At 41.4% G+C, this 13703-nt stretch overlaps 1 protein-coding gene across 11 annotated transcripts in view; it reads right to left on the bottom strand.

Moving 5' to 3' along the window:
* Positions 1 to 13703, bottom strand: part of PITPNM3 (PITPNM family member 3) — a 357658-nt gene that overhangs the window by 55034 nt on the left and 288921 nt on the right. For all 11 annotated transcript variants that reach the window (XR_012155383.1, XM_073315258.1, XM_073315263.1 and 8 more), the window contains 2 exons: positions 8835 to 9016; positions 5284 to 5456 (listed from right to left, as the gene is read on the bottom strand). Coding sequence is in view for 10 of the 11 variants with exons in the window: in XM_073315258.1 (XP_073171359.1) it covers positions 5284 to 5456; positions 8835 to 9016 (355 nt within the window). In the remaining variant the exon portion in view is untranslated. The remainder of the gene's footprint in view (positions 1 to 5283; positions 5457 to 8834; positions 9017 to 13703) is intronic.

Genomic DNA, 13703 nt, shown 5'->3' on the forward strand with positions numbered 1-13703 from the left:
CTCTGACAGAATCCACTTAAACTCAATTACTCTGTGTTGCAGGGTTTTCTGATGGAGTTGGTCTTAGGAGCCCTCTCCTCAGGACAACAGGCTCAAATTAAAGAAGGAAATAAAAACAACACATGGGTTCATTGTCATTCTCCACAGTTTCATATGGTGACAGCTGACATGTTCAGCCAGCCGCTGGATAAAACGTGATGTACTTTGGTTCAGGCACTGCATATTCCTCAGCCATGTGTGCTCTTTGGGAGAGGAATGGAAGAGTTAAGTTGGAAAACACTGAAGCTTGACAGGCTTTGTAAGCCCCCTTGCTGATATGTGGCTTTGAAAATCCATGCCATATAAGCTGCAAGTCTAATTGGCACTTAGGGCCAAATGATGGTACCAGTGAAGACAATGGTGCCATGATCTGACCCTTCAAGAATCCCCATGACTATCAATATGATGGCACTGCCCCAGGCAGACTGTAGCAATAGCTTATAGTAATATTCACTTTATACAGGCAGGATGTTGTGCCAGGAACAGAAAGGCAGAATGTTCAGACATACTCAGTGGGCTCCCCATCAGTTCCCAGGGTAATGAGAAAATACATTTTTCAGTGTTCTTGCCAAGAACGGGCTGTTAAAAATGATCACTCATGAAGGTTTCAGTTCACAAAGGTGTCTAAGGAAAAGCATGTCCGCTGTTAGGCATTGACCTCCCGGAGCTGGGGCCCAAGTGCTGAAACTATGTCTAAACTGCAACCAGCACCGATCAACTGTACTTCCTAAATTAGACCACATTCAATGTAAACCAGATTTCTGTTCTGTAAACAGCCAAACCACGTGACCTCAAATTAGCCATCAAAGCATCGCCTTTCCAGTTAGCCTCTGGTTAGACAGATGCAGTTGACTGCAGCCCTAAAAGGCAGGCACATATTCAGCCTATGGGGTTGGGCATGCAAGTCAGGTAGGTGGCCACCACCCTATGGCTGCCTCTACATTTGGAATTCACAGAAATGGGTAGGCATCTACTTTATAGGTGAATCCACTGCATGGGCAGAAGCCAGCAGGCAATGGCCACTACTAACAAATTTGCCCCAGACAGGCATCTCCATGAGTGAGAGTGTTGGGTGCAAGGAGTAGTAGCTCATGGATTCATTGACAAATTTCTAAAATACAGTGTCGGCTTTAAGATCACTCCTTTCTTTTAATGACCTCTCTAGTTCATCTAGAGGATAAAACCCTATTCTCCTGAGTTGTATGTCATGGAGATGCAGATACTGTGCTCTGGGACTATCCTTCCCTCAATGTTTGATCAAGGTCTGGCAAGCTGGGATCTTTTCTGTCACTGTGAATTGCATTATGCATCACATTCCACATTCACTGACTCACTCTGGGGGTGGTGGAACATTTGTTTCATTCAGGTGGTTTCTTGTCATTTAATTGTCATTAAAAGTCTTCTTTGGGGTCTTTCAGTCAAACTTTGGCCCTTCCCGGGCCCACTTTGTGACCTGTCTGGTTTATGATCTGTGTCTAATGCCATGTTTCCCAGGTATGGGGAGTCCAAAACCTGCTCTGATGTCTGCTGCATGTTGTTTATTCTAGCAGGAAGTTATCTGAGCATCAAACAATTGGGGGGTGGGAGGAGATAATCAGAGTGTTTGCTTCAGATACTCTTTCTCCCTTCCCATTAGCACCTGAATATGGGCTACTCATTAGCCTATCCGGTGTTTTATGTATTATTCATTGCATATCATTTGCCTATATTACTAAAATGTAACTGAATTTGTAACCTTAACTGATATGTTCTAGGTCTGTTTCCTCTGTCCATTTTTTGTGCCCCCTGTGTGAACGTTTAAGGGCGTATAACTGGATTGTAAGGACTAATAAGTACTTATAAAATGGCTGCTGTGTTTCTATAATTGCCATTTTTGGGTCTTTTTTTAAAAAATTGTAGTTCTTTGAACATTTTCAAAGCTAAAACTCACTGCAAAGCTTTCACTGTTCTTAAGAGATTGTCTGGAGTGCTTCAAATAGAGGATCCAGTAGTAAACTGTGCTAGTCCCTACTGAGTTTCTGGTCACTGGCATTATTTTGGGAAGACCATGAGATGTATCCATTTCAGCAGTTCTGTGGACTGAGTTCCGAATACTTAACTAGCTAAAATAATTGGTCAGGTTTAGATGAAAAAAGTTACCCATAAAGCTCTGAGGCCAGGGTCTGCATGCTCAGAAGAGTGTGAGTGCTAGAGAATATCAAACGTTGGGAAAGCTTTGATGGACTAGAAAACCATGAATGAGGAACATAGAAGGTGGAAGAGTATGAAATTGAGCTGTAAATGATTAGTGATTTATAGGACGAGAATTGTGACTAGACAACTGGAAGAGCAAAGAAAGAACTGCAGGAGAGGACATTAAAAATTGCCATGGAGTGTCAGGGGAATGTTGGATGAGGGGGAAAATAGAATACCCCTAGAAAGGACAGCAAAATATGGAACCTAGGTTCACTTTTTAGCTAGATTCCTGCTACCACAGAAGAAAAATCAACATTCAAAGCTATGATGCCTAAGCATATGACAGATGTTATATATATTCTGTATGTCTACATTATACAGCATCCCATTACACCATGCGGTCCTATTTGCAGCAGGAAACACACAATCCATTGGGCAAATTTTCCTTTGCCTGTGGACTCATAAAACGTTTCATTTTAGTAATTAGTAAAAACACAAAATAAAACTTTAAATCAAAAACAAAAGGACGTCTAGCCTTATATTTATCACGTTTTCTGCTCTCTACCTCTCATCTCAATGAGGAGTGACTGACTCCACCACCTTACTAATTTCAGTCATATGTATGACAGGAGCCTTCTGGTCACACATTTTCCTTTTGGCAGCACGATTCAATTTTTTTGCCCCCTTATGGAATTCTCCTAACCAGAACCTCCCTCTGAGGACTGACAACACTTCACGTTGCACATAGACTGCTCGTGCTGGAAATGTCTTTGAAATACTGGTCAGAAAGGTTGCTCTCAAAAGCAGCTCCCTGCAGGATATTTGAGGGAGGACGGAAGTGAGGGCTAATGGGAAGAAATAATTTATAATAGTTCAGAATGCTGTTAATTTAGCAGCATGTTGCTGCTCAGTATCGCAGAGTGCCTGAAGCGATGAAGGTTGCACTGTTCCAGCATTGTACTCGGATAGTGAGGAGAGAATGACTGAAGGCAAGAGAGATTAGAAGACTATGCCCCCGATCCAGAAAAGCATCTAAGCACCCGTGTAGCCCCACTGAAGACAATAGGACGACTCACGGGCTTCAAGTTAAGCAGCATCTTAAGTACATTGCTGGATTGGGCCTTCACCAATAAAAACTGGGGCATTGAAAGTACAAATATCAGATTGGTAGTAAACACGCAGGTTGCAATAGAAAGATCTTTGTGGTTTCTATATTTTGCTACTGCAATAGCTCGGTAGGTAGTATGGGTGGCCAGAAAACAACTCCATTTCATGAAACATGGAGGTTTTGAAATTTGTTTTCATTCTGATGAAGAACAAAACCAAGACCTTTGGAAAACTGTTGTGAAAAAAACACAAAAAGAGAAAGAGAGGGCGAGGCCCACCCCAGAGTAGCCAATAGCCGGATAGTCAAGGCACTGACTTGGAATGTAGCATGTGCTCTCTCTCTCTCTCTAAAAAAAGAAAAGGAGTACTTGTGGCACCTTAGAGACTAACCAATTTATTTGCACATAAGCATAAGCTGTAGCTCCCGAAAGCTTATGCTCAAATAAATTGGTTAGTCTCTAAGGTGCCACATGTACTCCTTTTCTTTTTGTGAATACAGACTAACACAGCCGTTACTCTGAAATCTTTCTCTAAATTCCATCTTTCACCCGAGAAACTTTCCCAATGAAATTTTCATTTTAAATTACACATTACTGCAAAACATTTCACTGTGGCTGAAACTACAGTTTTTGATGGCAAAAGGTTCAATTGGAAACTTTTTGAGCAGCTGTAATGGACAGTCAATAGGAGCTTCTTTTATGTATCTCAGCTATTTGTTGTAGGTTTAAACAAACCAGAAATTAACCCTGAAGACCATCTAGCTATACATTCATCTACCACATATTACTGCATGTTCTCACATTTGTCACCTGCCACAGAGCTCGGACACATTATTTCCCACATCACAGCACAGAGGTGTTATACTAACAGAACCTGACACAGCACGAAGATTCAAAGGATACAACTTGTCTTTTAAGAAAATGGGGTGAGTCACCAGAAATAGTATAAATATCCCAGTGTGCATTAAAAAAAATTGTGGTTTTTTTTGTTTTTGTTTTTTTTTTTTACTTTACTGGGCATTAAGCCATCACTAAAGAGGAAAAAGAGGTTTTTGACTGTTAAAAAAAAGACCCAGATTCATCCAAATGCCACCTGGAATAATGGGTACAAATCACATGGAAGTCTCTGGGCCAAATTCAGAGGTGATTTTTTTGGGCACTTTTTCAGGGACTGTTCCTACAATTATACTTATGTACATGCTTGTAGCAGTATGACATTGAAATGCATAGCCAGCAGTGATATGAGTTACACATGAGGTGTGAATGGGTCAGAAAACAGGTGTAAATGGTATAGTACCCTAACATGGCCCAGTTGTACAAAATGAGTGCAGCTTACATGCCAAGAAAACAAAAACAGGTGTGTACAGTCCAAAAAGCAAATCGAGAGGAGGGTGTAAGATTAAGCAAGGTGGCTACAATTTATACTTGCACCATTTCTCAGCACTTCTGGGCCCAGTCAGTTTGAGCTCACTTATACCAGGGGCTGAATTTGCTCCCCATGGAAAGCTAAAATGATGTTAGTTATATTTTAAAGCCACATTCTGCTTAGTTGCACTGGGTTCATTAAAATTACTCTGAATTTACATTGGTATATAGTAGAGCAGCATATGGACCATTGGTTACACATACTGTATACCAAAACAGTGCAAGTTTCACTGCTTAAGACGGCATTTACACAAGGTTGCCAAGCCTCCAGGATTGTCCTGGGGTCTCCAGGAATTAAAAATTAATCTTTAATTTAAAATTATGTCATGTGATGAAACCTCCAGAAATACGTCCAACCAAAATTGGCAACCCTACATTTACATCACTGCTGAATTGGAACCTTTAGCATGCTGGTCCATTACAGGTAGGAATTCATCAGCTGTCTCATCTCTAATTTTGCTTAATGGAACAGTGCGTACCTCTCTTTGCCCGTATTGGGCATTAAGCAGCCAGTATTCTAACCTCGAAGAGCACTTACCATCCAGTCCAGGCAGAACAGTACTCCTCATGGCCAGTACTAAGCCAAGCGGTGATCCAAACAGGAAGAAATCTGAAACTTCAAATTCAAACCGTCCCAGGTTTACTTCCGAGAGACTGGAGCTGCTCATAGGAGGAAAGTCTGCATCGTTCTTCATAACACTCGCATGGATACTGAACAAGGAAAATGGATTGACTTAACAACAATAAACCAGGGGTCCCTTTCCATCTTGCTATGCAAAGGCTCTACTTCAAAGAGGGGCTGCTTAGAAAACTCCAGTCTCGGTCTGTAGGTCCAAACTTTCTGCTTTAATAATGAGACACTCATACAGCAGAGCCAAGCCCTAACCATAATGGCTTCCCATTCTCTCTGTTACAGTCATCTGGAATATTTTATTTTCTGATGCAGATACATAATAAATTTGCTACCGTTAAAGATCAGTAATTCCCTGCAGTTAAAATACTTGGCATAGGAGACAGCTGTGTGGGCATTGTATGACTCAGGACTACCCCCCCCCCCCCGAAAATGATAATTAGAGCAGGAATTCACTGAAAAAGTGTTTGCTGCAAATTGTAATGGACCCAAGTTGTGTAAGAATATGACTCAACAATGTCATTGTACATGAGAGTTTTTGGTGTTACAAGGATCTTCATGTCCATGAGGGTTTCTCTGACTTTTCACCCCCACTTTGCAGCTATCTACTTAATAATAAGCAGCAGTCTAGCTTCTCATCTGCATTGCAAAGTGATTTACAAACTTTATATTAACCCTCAAACCACCAACAGTTGAGGTAGGTAAGTATCGTTATCCCCTTTTTTAGAGAAAATGGATTCTCTACTGACTAGCATCTTACTTCACTATTCACGTCTGTGCAAAGCTGGTGTAAAATGCTCCCAAATCAGAATGGTGGTGTGCCAGGCCCAGAGAAGTGAAGAGTTTAATTTTAAGAGATGCAGGACATTCTGAATTCCAATGAAGTTCTGGGTGCTTATCAACTTTTGAAAATCAGGCCTCAAATTATTTACCATAGACCTCACACCATGTCAGAGGCTCAGCCAGGATTAGAAGTCAGGAGTCCCGGGCTCACTGTCCTGTGTTCAGAGTAAAAGACCAGGCCTTTCTGACAACCTGAGAACTTAATGGTACCGTCTTGAGCCCTTCAATGTTGTACCTGATCTTCTCACTTAGACGATATAAGACACTTTGAACCCAAACCACTAGGGACAGAGTTTAGCCCCTACAGTGCCCCCGAGTTTACAGTCATGCAGAATAGAATGAATCCAGGAGTCAAACTCATCTTCTGCTTGGGCACTGCAGAGTTACCACTCCATCCCTACGTTGCATTATTGGCCCCATGTCGCGTCATTGCTACACTACAAGATAAGAGAAGCTAGCACAAAGTAGCCAAGACAAACATGTCAAAGTATACAGAACAAGTTTCCATGCTTAGGAGGTATCGTAGTCATATCATTATCCAAAATGGGATAAGATCTCTAAATTAAAAAACAACAACAATTGTTAATAATCCTACATGGAACTGATATGTAAAAAACTGAAACTTTTTAAATTGCTGTACATGCTGGGGAACACAGATCTCAGAATATTTTTCATCCTCAATCTGTGCATTTCCAGCTATTTCCATGCTACCTTGCAATAGATTTGTGCAAACCTGGTGCTTGAAGAGTCAGAAATCTGAGTGGGGTGTAAAATTTTCAGGGGGAGGTTAAGCATAGGCAAAAATGTACTTGTAAGTGTAGCAGTTTTCAGTTTAAAACAATTGTAAATACCTAGAAACTGAAACGCGGAAGGTTTAAGGAGGGTTGTTGTGCTGCTTTTTTTATTATCTTGTTTTCCCCATGAGTATGAAATACATTTCTCTTAAGAACCTTTCTCTTTACTACACTTCTGCCAATACCCACCTCTCCATCCAAGCTAAAAAAAATCCAGATTCTACTATTTAAATCAACCAGATTAGGCAAAAATTATAAAAAAGGATCATTCAGAACTACTTGCTCACTTAACATTATTAATGCTAATCAAATGAGTCTCTGTCTTCACATTTCAAACTCTATTATGTTCCCTTTCCTATTTCTCTGAACTAATAAATCTCTAGGAGTGTAGCACTGTCTGCTTTTGATGAACAAAGATTGAAGTTCAAATGCTTGTCATTAGAACACAGGCATACACTGTTATTTCTATCTTGATTTTTTTAAAAATAAAAAGATGGGCTTTTTTTTCTTTTGTGAAAACATAAATAATGTACTTTGGGGGGTGAGGGGGATTTTCTTTTATATATTTATTTTGCAACTAACATGCACCTATAGTCTATCAGTATTAGGAAAAGAAGAGTGCCAATATTTTGATGTGTCAATTTGTAAGCAAGAGAGATCAGACGCCAAAACCTGATGAATTAGTTCAGTTGAGCCAGATTGTATAATAAATGGGTTGAATGGAGAGTTCAGATTAGATAGCCTGGGAGTTTCTTGCTGCTACACAGGGAGCTAAAAGTGATGGACTAGAATTCTTGACAAATTCTCTGACACAGACAAATGGAAAAAGACACATTGTTTTCTTGAAGCAGGAAGGTACTTTAAAATGTAAGGACCTGGTATCCAAAAAGGAACAGCAGCACATTGATGTGAAAACCAAACAGAATAATCAAGAAAACCAAAGCAAAGAATGCATTGACTGCAGCCAAAGAGATAGAATAAAATTACCTTGAGCTATTACTGACAAAACAGGCAGGCTGGAGTACAGCACTGTGGCAAGTCTGCATTGTACCTGAGCTCTCACAGAACTGAAACTTGGGAGCACACAATGGGGCTTTTCTCTCTATTGGCATCACCCCCAATGAAATAAAGGAAGAAAGAACAAACAGAAAGAAAAAATAAAGCACAAAGGATACAGATACTAAAGCAAGCAGTCAAACTAGGTAGGTAAAGACAGAGAGAGAGACAGACAAAGGAAATGATGAACCTCCCATGCTAGATATATTGTTAAAAGGTTTCTTTTTTAGGATTTAGGGAAGCTAAGTAAGTTTCCTTTAAAAAGATTACTTTTTATTAATTTAAATTGAAGATTTATGGAGGTTTTCAAAAAAGCCTGAATAGTTTGTAGACAGCTGAGAGCACCAAAAATCAATTTCCTAATTCTCTGGAGAATCATGCAAAGCCTCTAATGAAAGTCAGATGGGGCTAAATAATAGTAATAAAAAAAAAACTTCCAAAAAAATGCCAAGTCTATTTGATTTGACTTGTGAGAGGTGCATTATAAAAACTGGGATTTTTTGCATTCAGTTTCTGCATTCAAAATTCACACGAGTCAACAAAAGTTGAATTAAAAAATACGCTGAGTGGGTCCAGATCAATGCCCCACACCCCAAAAATTAAATATCTACATTTTTCCGGAGTAGCTTGCAAAGGCTTAAACTAAGTCTGCAGCAACATATTATGTGGGTTATATAAATGATGCCATTACTCTCACATTGCCTGTATTAATACTCCACATTCAATTGTAATCCTATTGCTTTTACTGAATTAAGGACTAGTTACCTCGACAGAAAAGCATGGTGTTGGGAAATAGTGTCACAGTCATAAGTGGACGAGTCGCTCTGTTTCCTTGGCAATGGTTGCCTTGGTGCCTCATCCTCCATGATTCCCGAAATGTCAATATTACTTTTGCTTAGGCGTTTGCTGCCACCCAGACTGGAATCCTCTGCTAAAAGGGGATTATCCTTTAAAGAATGAACAAAGCAAAAGGGAGGTTAAAAAAGCGACCAAAATAAAACACAGCTAATATGAAGCAGTTCTATTTGTATAGTTGTCTTGTATTAACCAACAGAGGGTGGAATTGTTAGCTGTCATCTCTACAAAGGTAAGAATAAGGAGGCTGAGAAACGACCTGATGTCTGTCTTAGCTGTGTGTCATGCAAACTGGGGGGAGGGTCACTTGTATGACAACTTTAACCCTGGTAACTCCCTTCTGGGTTTGGGGCCCTATCCAAAGTCCAGATCCCATTGACTTCAGTGGTCCTTTGAGTGCCCTTTAAATAACAGACAGACATAAGCAGCCTTGATCCAAGTGTACAGAATGCATTGAAATACATTAACGGAATAGGCCTTCATGCCCCATGGATGCGATAGGTAGATGTAAAGTTAAAATAAAAACTTATTTGCTTAACATGAGCTTTTTGTGTGTTAATGTGGAGAACAATAGGGTCTCCGCTCAATTCTTATTACGCAACTCATCCTATTTTTAAATTTGCCTTTGAATCTCTTATCTGCATTGCAAATCAACATACAATCTTACAGTGAAACTCTCAGTTTCATAAGAATTATTAACAATCTTAACAGAAAAACAGTGAACTTCTCAAAGTCAAAATGCCTTTTGCCAAAATGCTTCCTGGCTGGATTTCTTTTACAGGTCCCTTTTGCAGCACTTTTTAACAAAGCAGCAATTCTGAACAGCAAAGGAATTATTGCTGTGGATAGCTCCTGAGTACTCCGTGAATCTCTCCTATTCCTGTTCATAAGATTTTTGTGAACAGACCACGATTATCTCAAATTGATTAGTTATTCAAAATTATTTGACTAATAACTTCTATGAAGAGATCTTGCGCTGTACCTTGTCTACAAGCAACCGAGTTGTGAATAGACAACGTATTTGTGATATAATAATTTGAAATTTGCTTTCCACAAATATGTTGCAATCTTTGCTTTGATTAAATGTTCCTTCCTGTAAATTAATTTATAAGAATGTTTATGGCTACCACACACAAAAGGTGTTGAGGGCACAGTGCGTGCACACACACACACATACACACACACACAGCAAAATCATTTATACCTCCTGCAATTCATTAACTTCAACAAGTTTTGGATAAAGCACTTAAAACATCTGATTGAATAATAAGCTTTTTAATAATTCTCATTGTCACATTATCTAAGCACTGTGAATATCATTAGAGAATATCAGGTTGCCAACTTTCAAAATTTTATCATGAGCCTTGTAATATTTTGTGTTAAAGCCCAAGACCCTAGAGTCATGTGAATATACAAAAATCTCAAATTTTGTTTGTTTAAAAATAAAGTTTCTAGTCCTCCTGGGTGCAGAGAGGCTTGAAAACGTGCAGCCTAAAATCTCCAAAATAGCTAAATTAATTTAAAAAAAAAAGCCAGAAGGCCAATCAATCCAATTTTTTAAAATCTCCTTATTTTTATGCCAATATCACATTTTTTTCTTAAGGGCTAGACTCAATTTTTGAATACATGGAGTTGGCAACACTGCAACACAAACGCACTTATTTCTATTTAATCCCACATCTGTTTTGCTGGCCTGGTTCTCAGCAATATTTAGACACTGCCTTGTGCTACCACTGAACTAGGTCAACAGAATGTTCAATAAAAGAATGACCAGTGGCACTGGAAGTTACGGGTCTCTTCAGTCTGTAGGAAATTGGCAGCAGTTCACGGTTGCCCACGGAGCATCATTAACACCTGTGTCCAGGTTTCTTCCGCTGGGTCACAAGGCAACCACTGTGAGATTACTAATGGCACAGTTTGATGATCTTAGAACAATACTGAGTGGAAAAACATCCAAACTCCTGCTGCAGGGCTGCCACCACCCTGGTTAAGTTGGCATTTCCATGTGTGTGTTTATTTACTGGATATCATGCTGCTGTTTGAGCTGGATCCTGTTCAGATGTGGTAGCTGTTTTCTTTAGTGACAAAAACTAATCTAAATCAACAGGGTACTGCAATTTTTGTTTTTTGTTTGTTTTTGTTACTCTACAGATTAGGAGGAAAAACCCCAGATCACCTAGTTTTTGGATTACATTGTATGTAGCTGCCAAAGCCCAGGCACTTCAGATGAGGTTTTGAGGAGGGAGGGGGTTGTATGGAAGGAATGAACAAGTCTGGATGGAGAAGGGATTAACTACTTAGTAACTTTCTTCTCTCTTATCTTCCACAAGTCAGTGAAGTTTTTAAGAGTGACCTCATTGAGGGCACAATCCTACCCCGTCTCTACACAACTGTCCCCTGCCCCTGATTTCCGTTCTCTGTCACACTGTTCCCCTCAAGGTCTTCCTGGGAACATAACGGGATAATGTTGAAATGTTTTCAGAATCATTGTTTACGGTTTATTACAGTGGAGGCCCCTGCTGAGATCAAGGCTACATTGTGCCGGGTGCTGTACTAACGCAATGACAGTAGTCCCTCTGCAAAGCATTTACAATCTAAATAGACAAGAGGTGGGAGAGAGGAAGTGCTACCAGCTCTGTTTTCCAGATGCAGAACTGAGGCTCAGAGAGATTAACCCCTGGTCTAAACTACGGGGTTAGGTCGAATTTAGCCGCGTTAGGTGGAATTTTAAAAAGAATGCGTCTACACAACCCAGCCCATTCCGTCGACCTAAAGGGCTCTTAAAATAGACTTCTGTACTCCTCTCCGGCGAGGGGAGTAGCGCTAAAATCGACATTGCTAGGTCGAATTTGGGGTAGTGCAGATGCAATCTGAGAGTATTGGCCTCTGGGAGCTATCCCAGAGTGCTCCAATCTGACTGCTCTGGACAGCGGTTTGAACTCCGATGCACTAGCCAGGTACACAGGAAAAGCCCAGGGAGATTTTGGATTTCATTTCCTGTTTGGTCAGCGTGGCGAGCTCAGCAGCACAGGTGACCATGCAGTTCCCCCAGAATCGCAAACGAGCTCCAGCATGGACCGAAAGGGAGACACTGGATCTGCTGTATGGGGAGAAGAATCTGTGCAGGACGAATGCCGATCAAAAAGAAGAAATGCTAATATATATGCCAAAATCGCACAGGGCATGGTGGAGAGAGGCTACACCAGGACACACAGCAGTGCCGCGTGACAGTTAAGGAGCTCAGGCAAGCCTATCAAAAGACAAATGAGGCAAACGGTTGCTCCGGGTCAGAGCCCCATACATGCCGCTTCTATGATCAGCTGCATGGCATTCTAGGGGGGGACCCTACCACTACCTCATCACTGTCTGTGGACATTTGCAAGGGGGGAGTCTCATGCAACAGGGAAGATTTTGTGGATGAGGAAGGAGGAGGAGGAGAATGCACAGCAGGCAAGCGGTGAATCCGTTCTCCCCGGCAGCCAGGACCTTTTCATCACCCTGCAGCCAATACCCTCCCAAGGCGGGATCCCTGACCCTGAAGCCGAAGAAGGCAGCTCTGGTGAGTGCACATTTGTAACTACAGTAGAGGGTTTAAAAGCAATAGTGTTTAATGTTTGATTTGCCCTGAAGAATTGGGATGCATTCGTGGCCAGTACAGCTACTGGAAAAGTCTGTTGACGTGTCTGGGGATGGAGCGGGAATCCTCCAGGGACATCTCCATGAAGCTCTCCTAGAGGTACTCTGAAAGCCTTTGCAGAAGGTTTCTGGGGCGGGCTGCCTTATTTCATCCTCCACAGTAGGCCCTGTTACCACGCCAAGCCAGTAGCAAGTAGTCTGGAATCATTGCAGCACAAGCATGGCAGCGAATGGTCCTGGGTCTTGGTCACATTCAAGCAACATTCGGTCTTTATCCTTCTGTGTTAGCCTCAGGAGAGTGATACAAAAATTCTCCCATTTCAACCAGGTGACCATGAATTATAAGGGAACAATAAAAGGACCCCGTTCATGCTGGGTTGTTTGCGCTTGGCTAAAAGGGTTCACACCAGAGAATAGCCATGCAGTGGTGGGAAGGGTGAAGGGCTCATCCCAGAGAATAGCCATGCGGTGGGGTATGGGGAGGTGTGTGCTGCACATCCACCCGAAAACCGCAGCTCCTCCTTTTAAATGTGAAACCCAACCGGCATTGCTTGCTATGGGAAAGGACGGTGCTGGAGTTTGAAATCATTCCCACATGTTATGAAGGCGGAAGAAGCCAACCCCGCATACCAAAAGGCTGACCATGGCAGCCTGGAAACCAAATTCTGTTGCCCAGCTGTGTGTGATGTATCACCATACCGGCAGGCACTCACCATAAAAGGCAAAATGCGACCTTGTACCTAAAGCACATGTGCTGTCTGCTGTGAATTGCTTGATTCACTGTGAAATTCACTGTGAAATTCACTTTTGTTCTCAGAAATGCATCATCCTAAATTTTACTCTCCCTTTTATCTCCCCCAGGTGCAAATGTTTCTATGCTCCCCCTATCATCTCCGTCCCTGAGGTTATTGCAGATTAGAAGATGAAAAAAACCGCACTCACGATGACATGTTTTCCGGGCTCATGCAGTCCTCCTGCACTGATAGGGCACAGCTTATTGCATGAAGGCATTCAGTGGCAGAGGCCAGGAAAGCATTAAGTGAGTGTGAAGAGCAGAGGCAGGAGGCAATGCTGAGGCTAATGCAGGAGCAAATGGACATGATGAAGCATCTGTTGGAGTTGCAGGAAAGCCAACAAGAGCAC

The sequence above is a fragment of the Lepidochelys kempii genome, chromosome 17 (assembly GCF_965140265.1).
Source record: "Lepidochelys kempii isolate rLepKem1 chromosome 17, rLepKem1.hap2, whole genome shotgun sequence".
In the NCBI taxonomy this organism is placed as follows: domain Eukaryota; kingdom Metazoa; phylum Chordata; order Testudines; family Cheloniidae; genus Lepidochelys; species Lepidochelys kempii.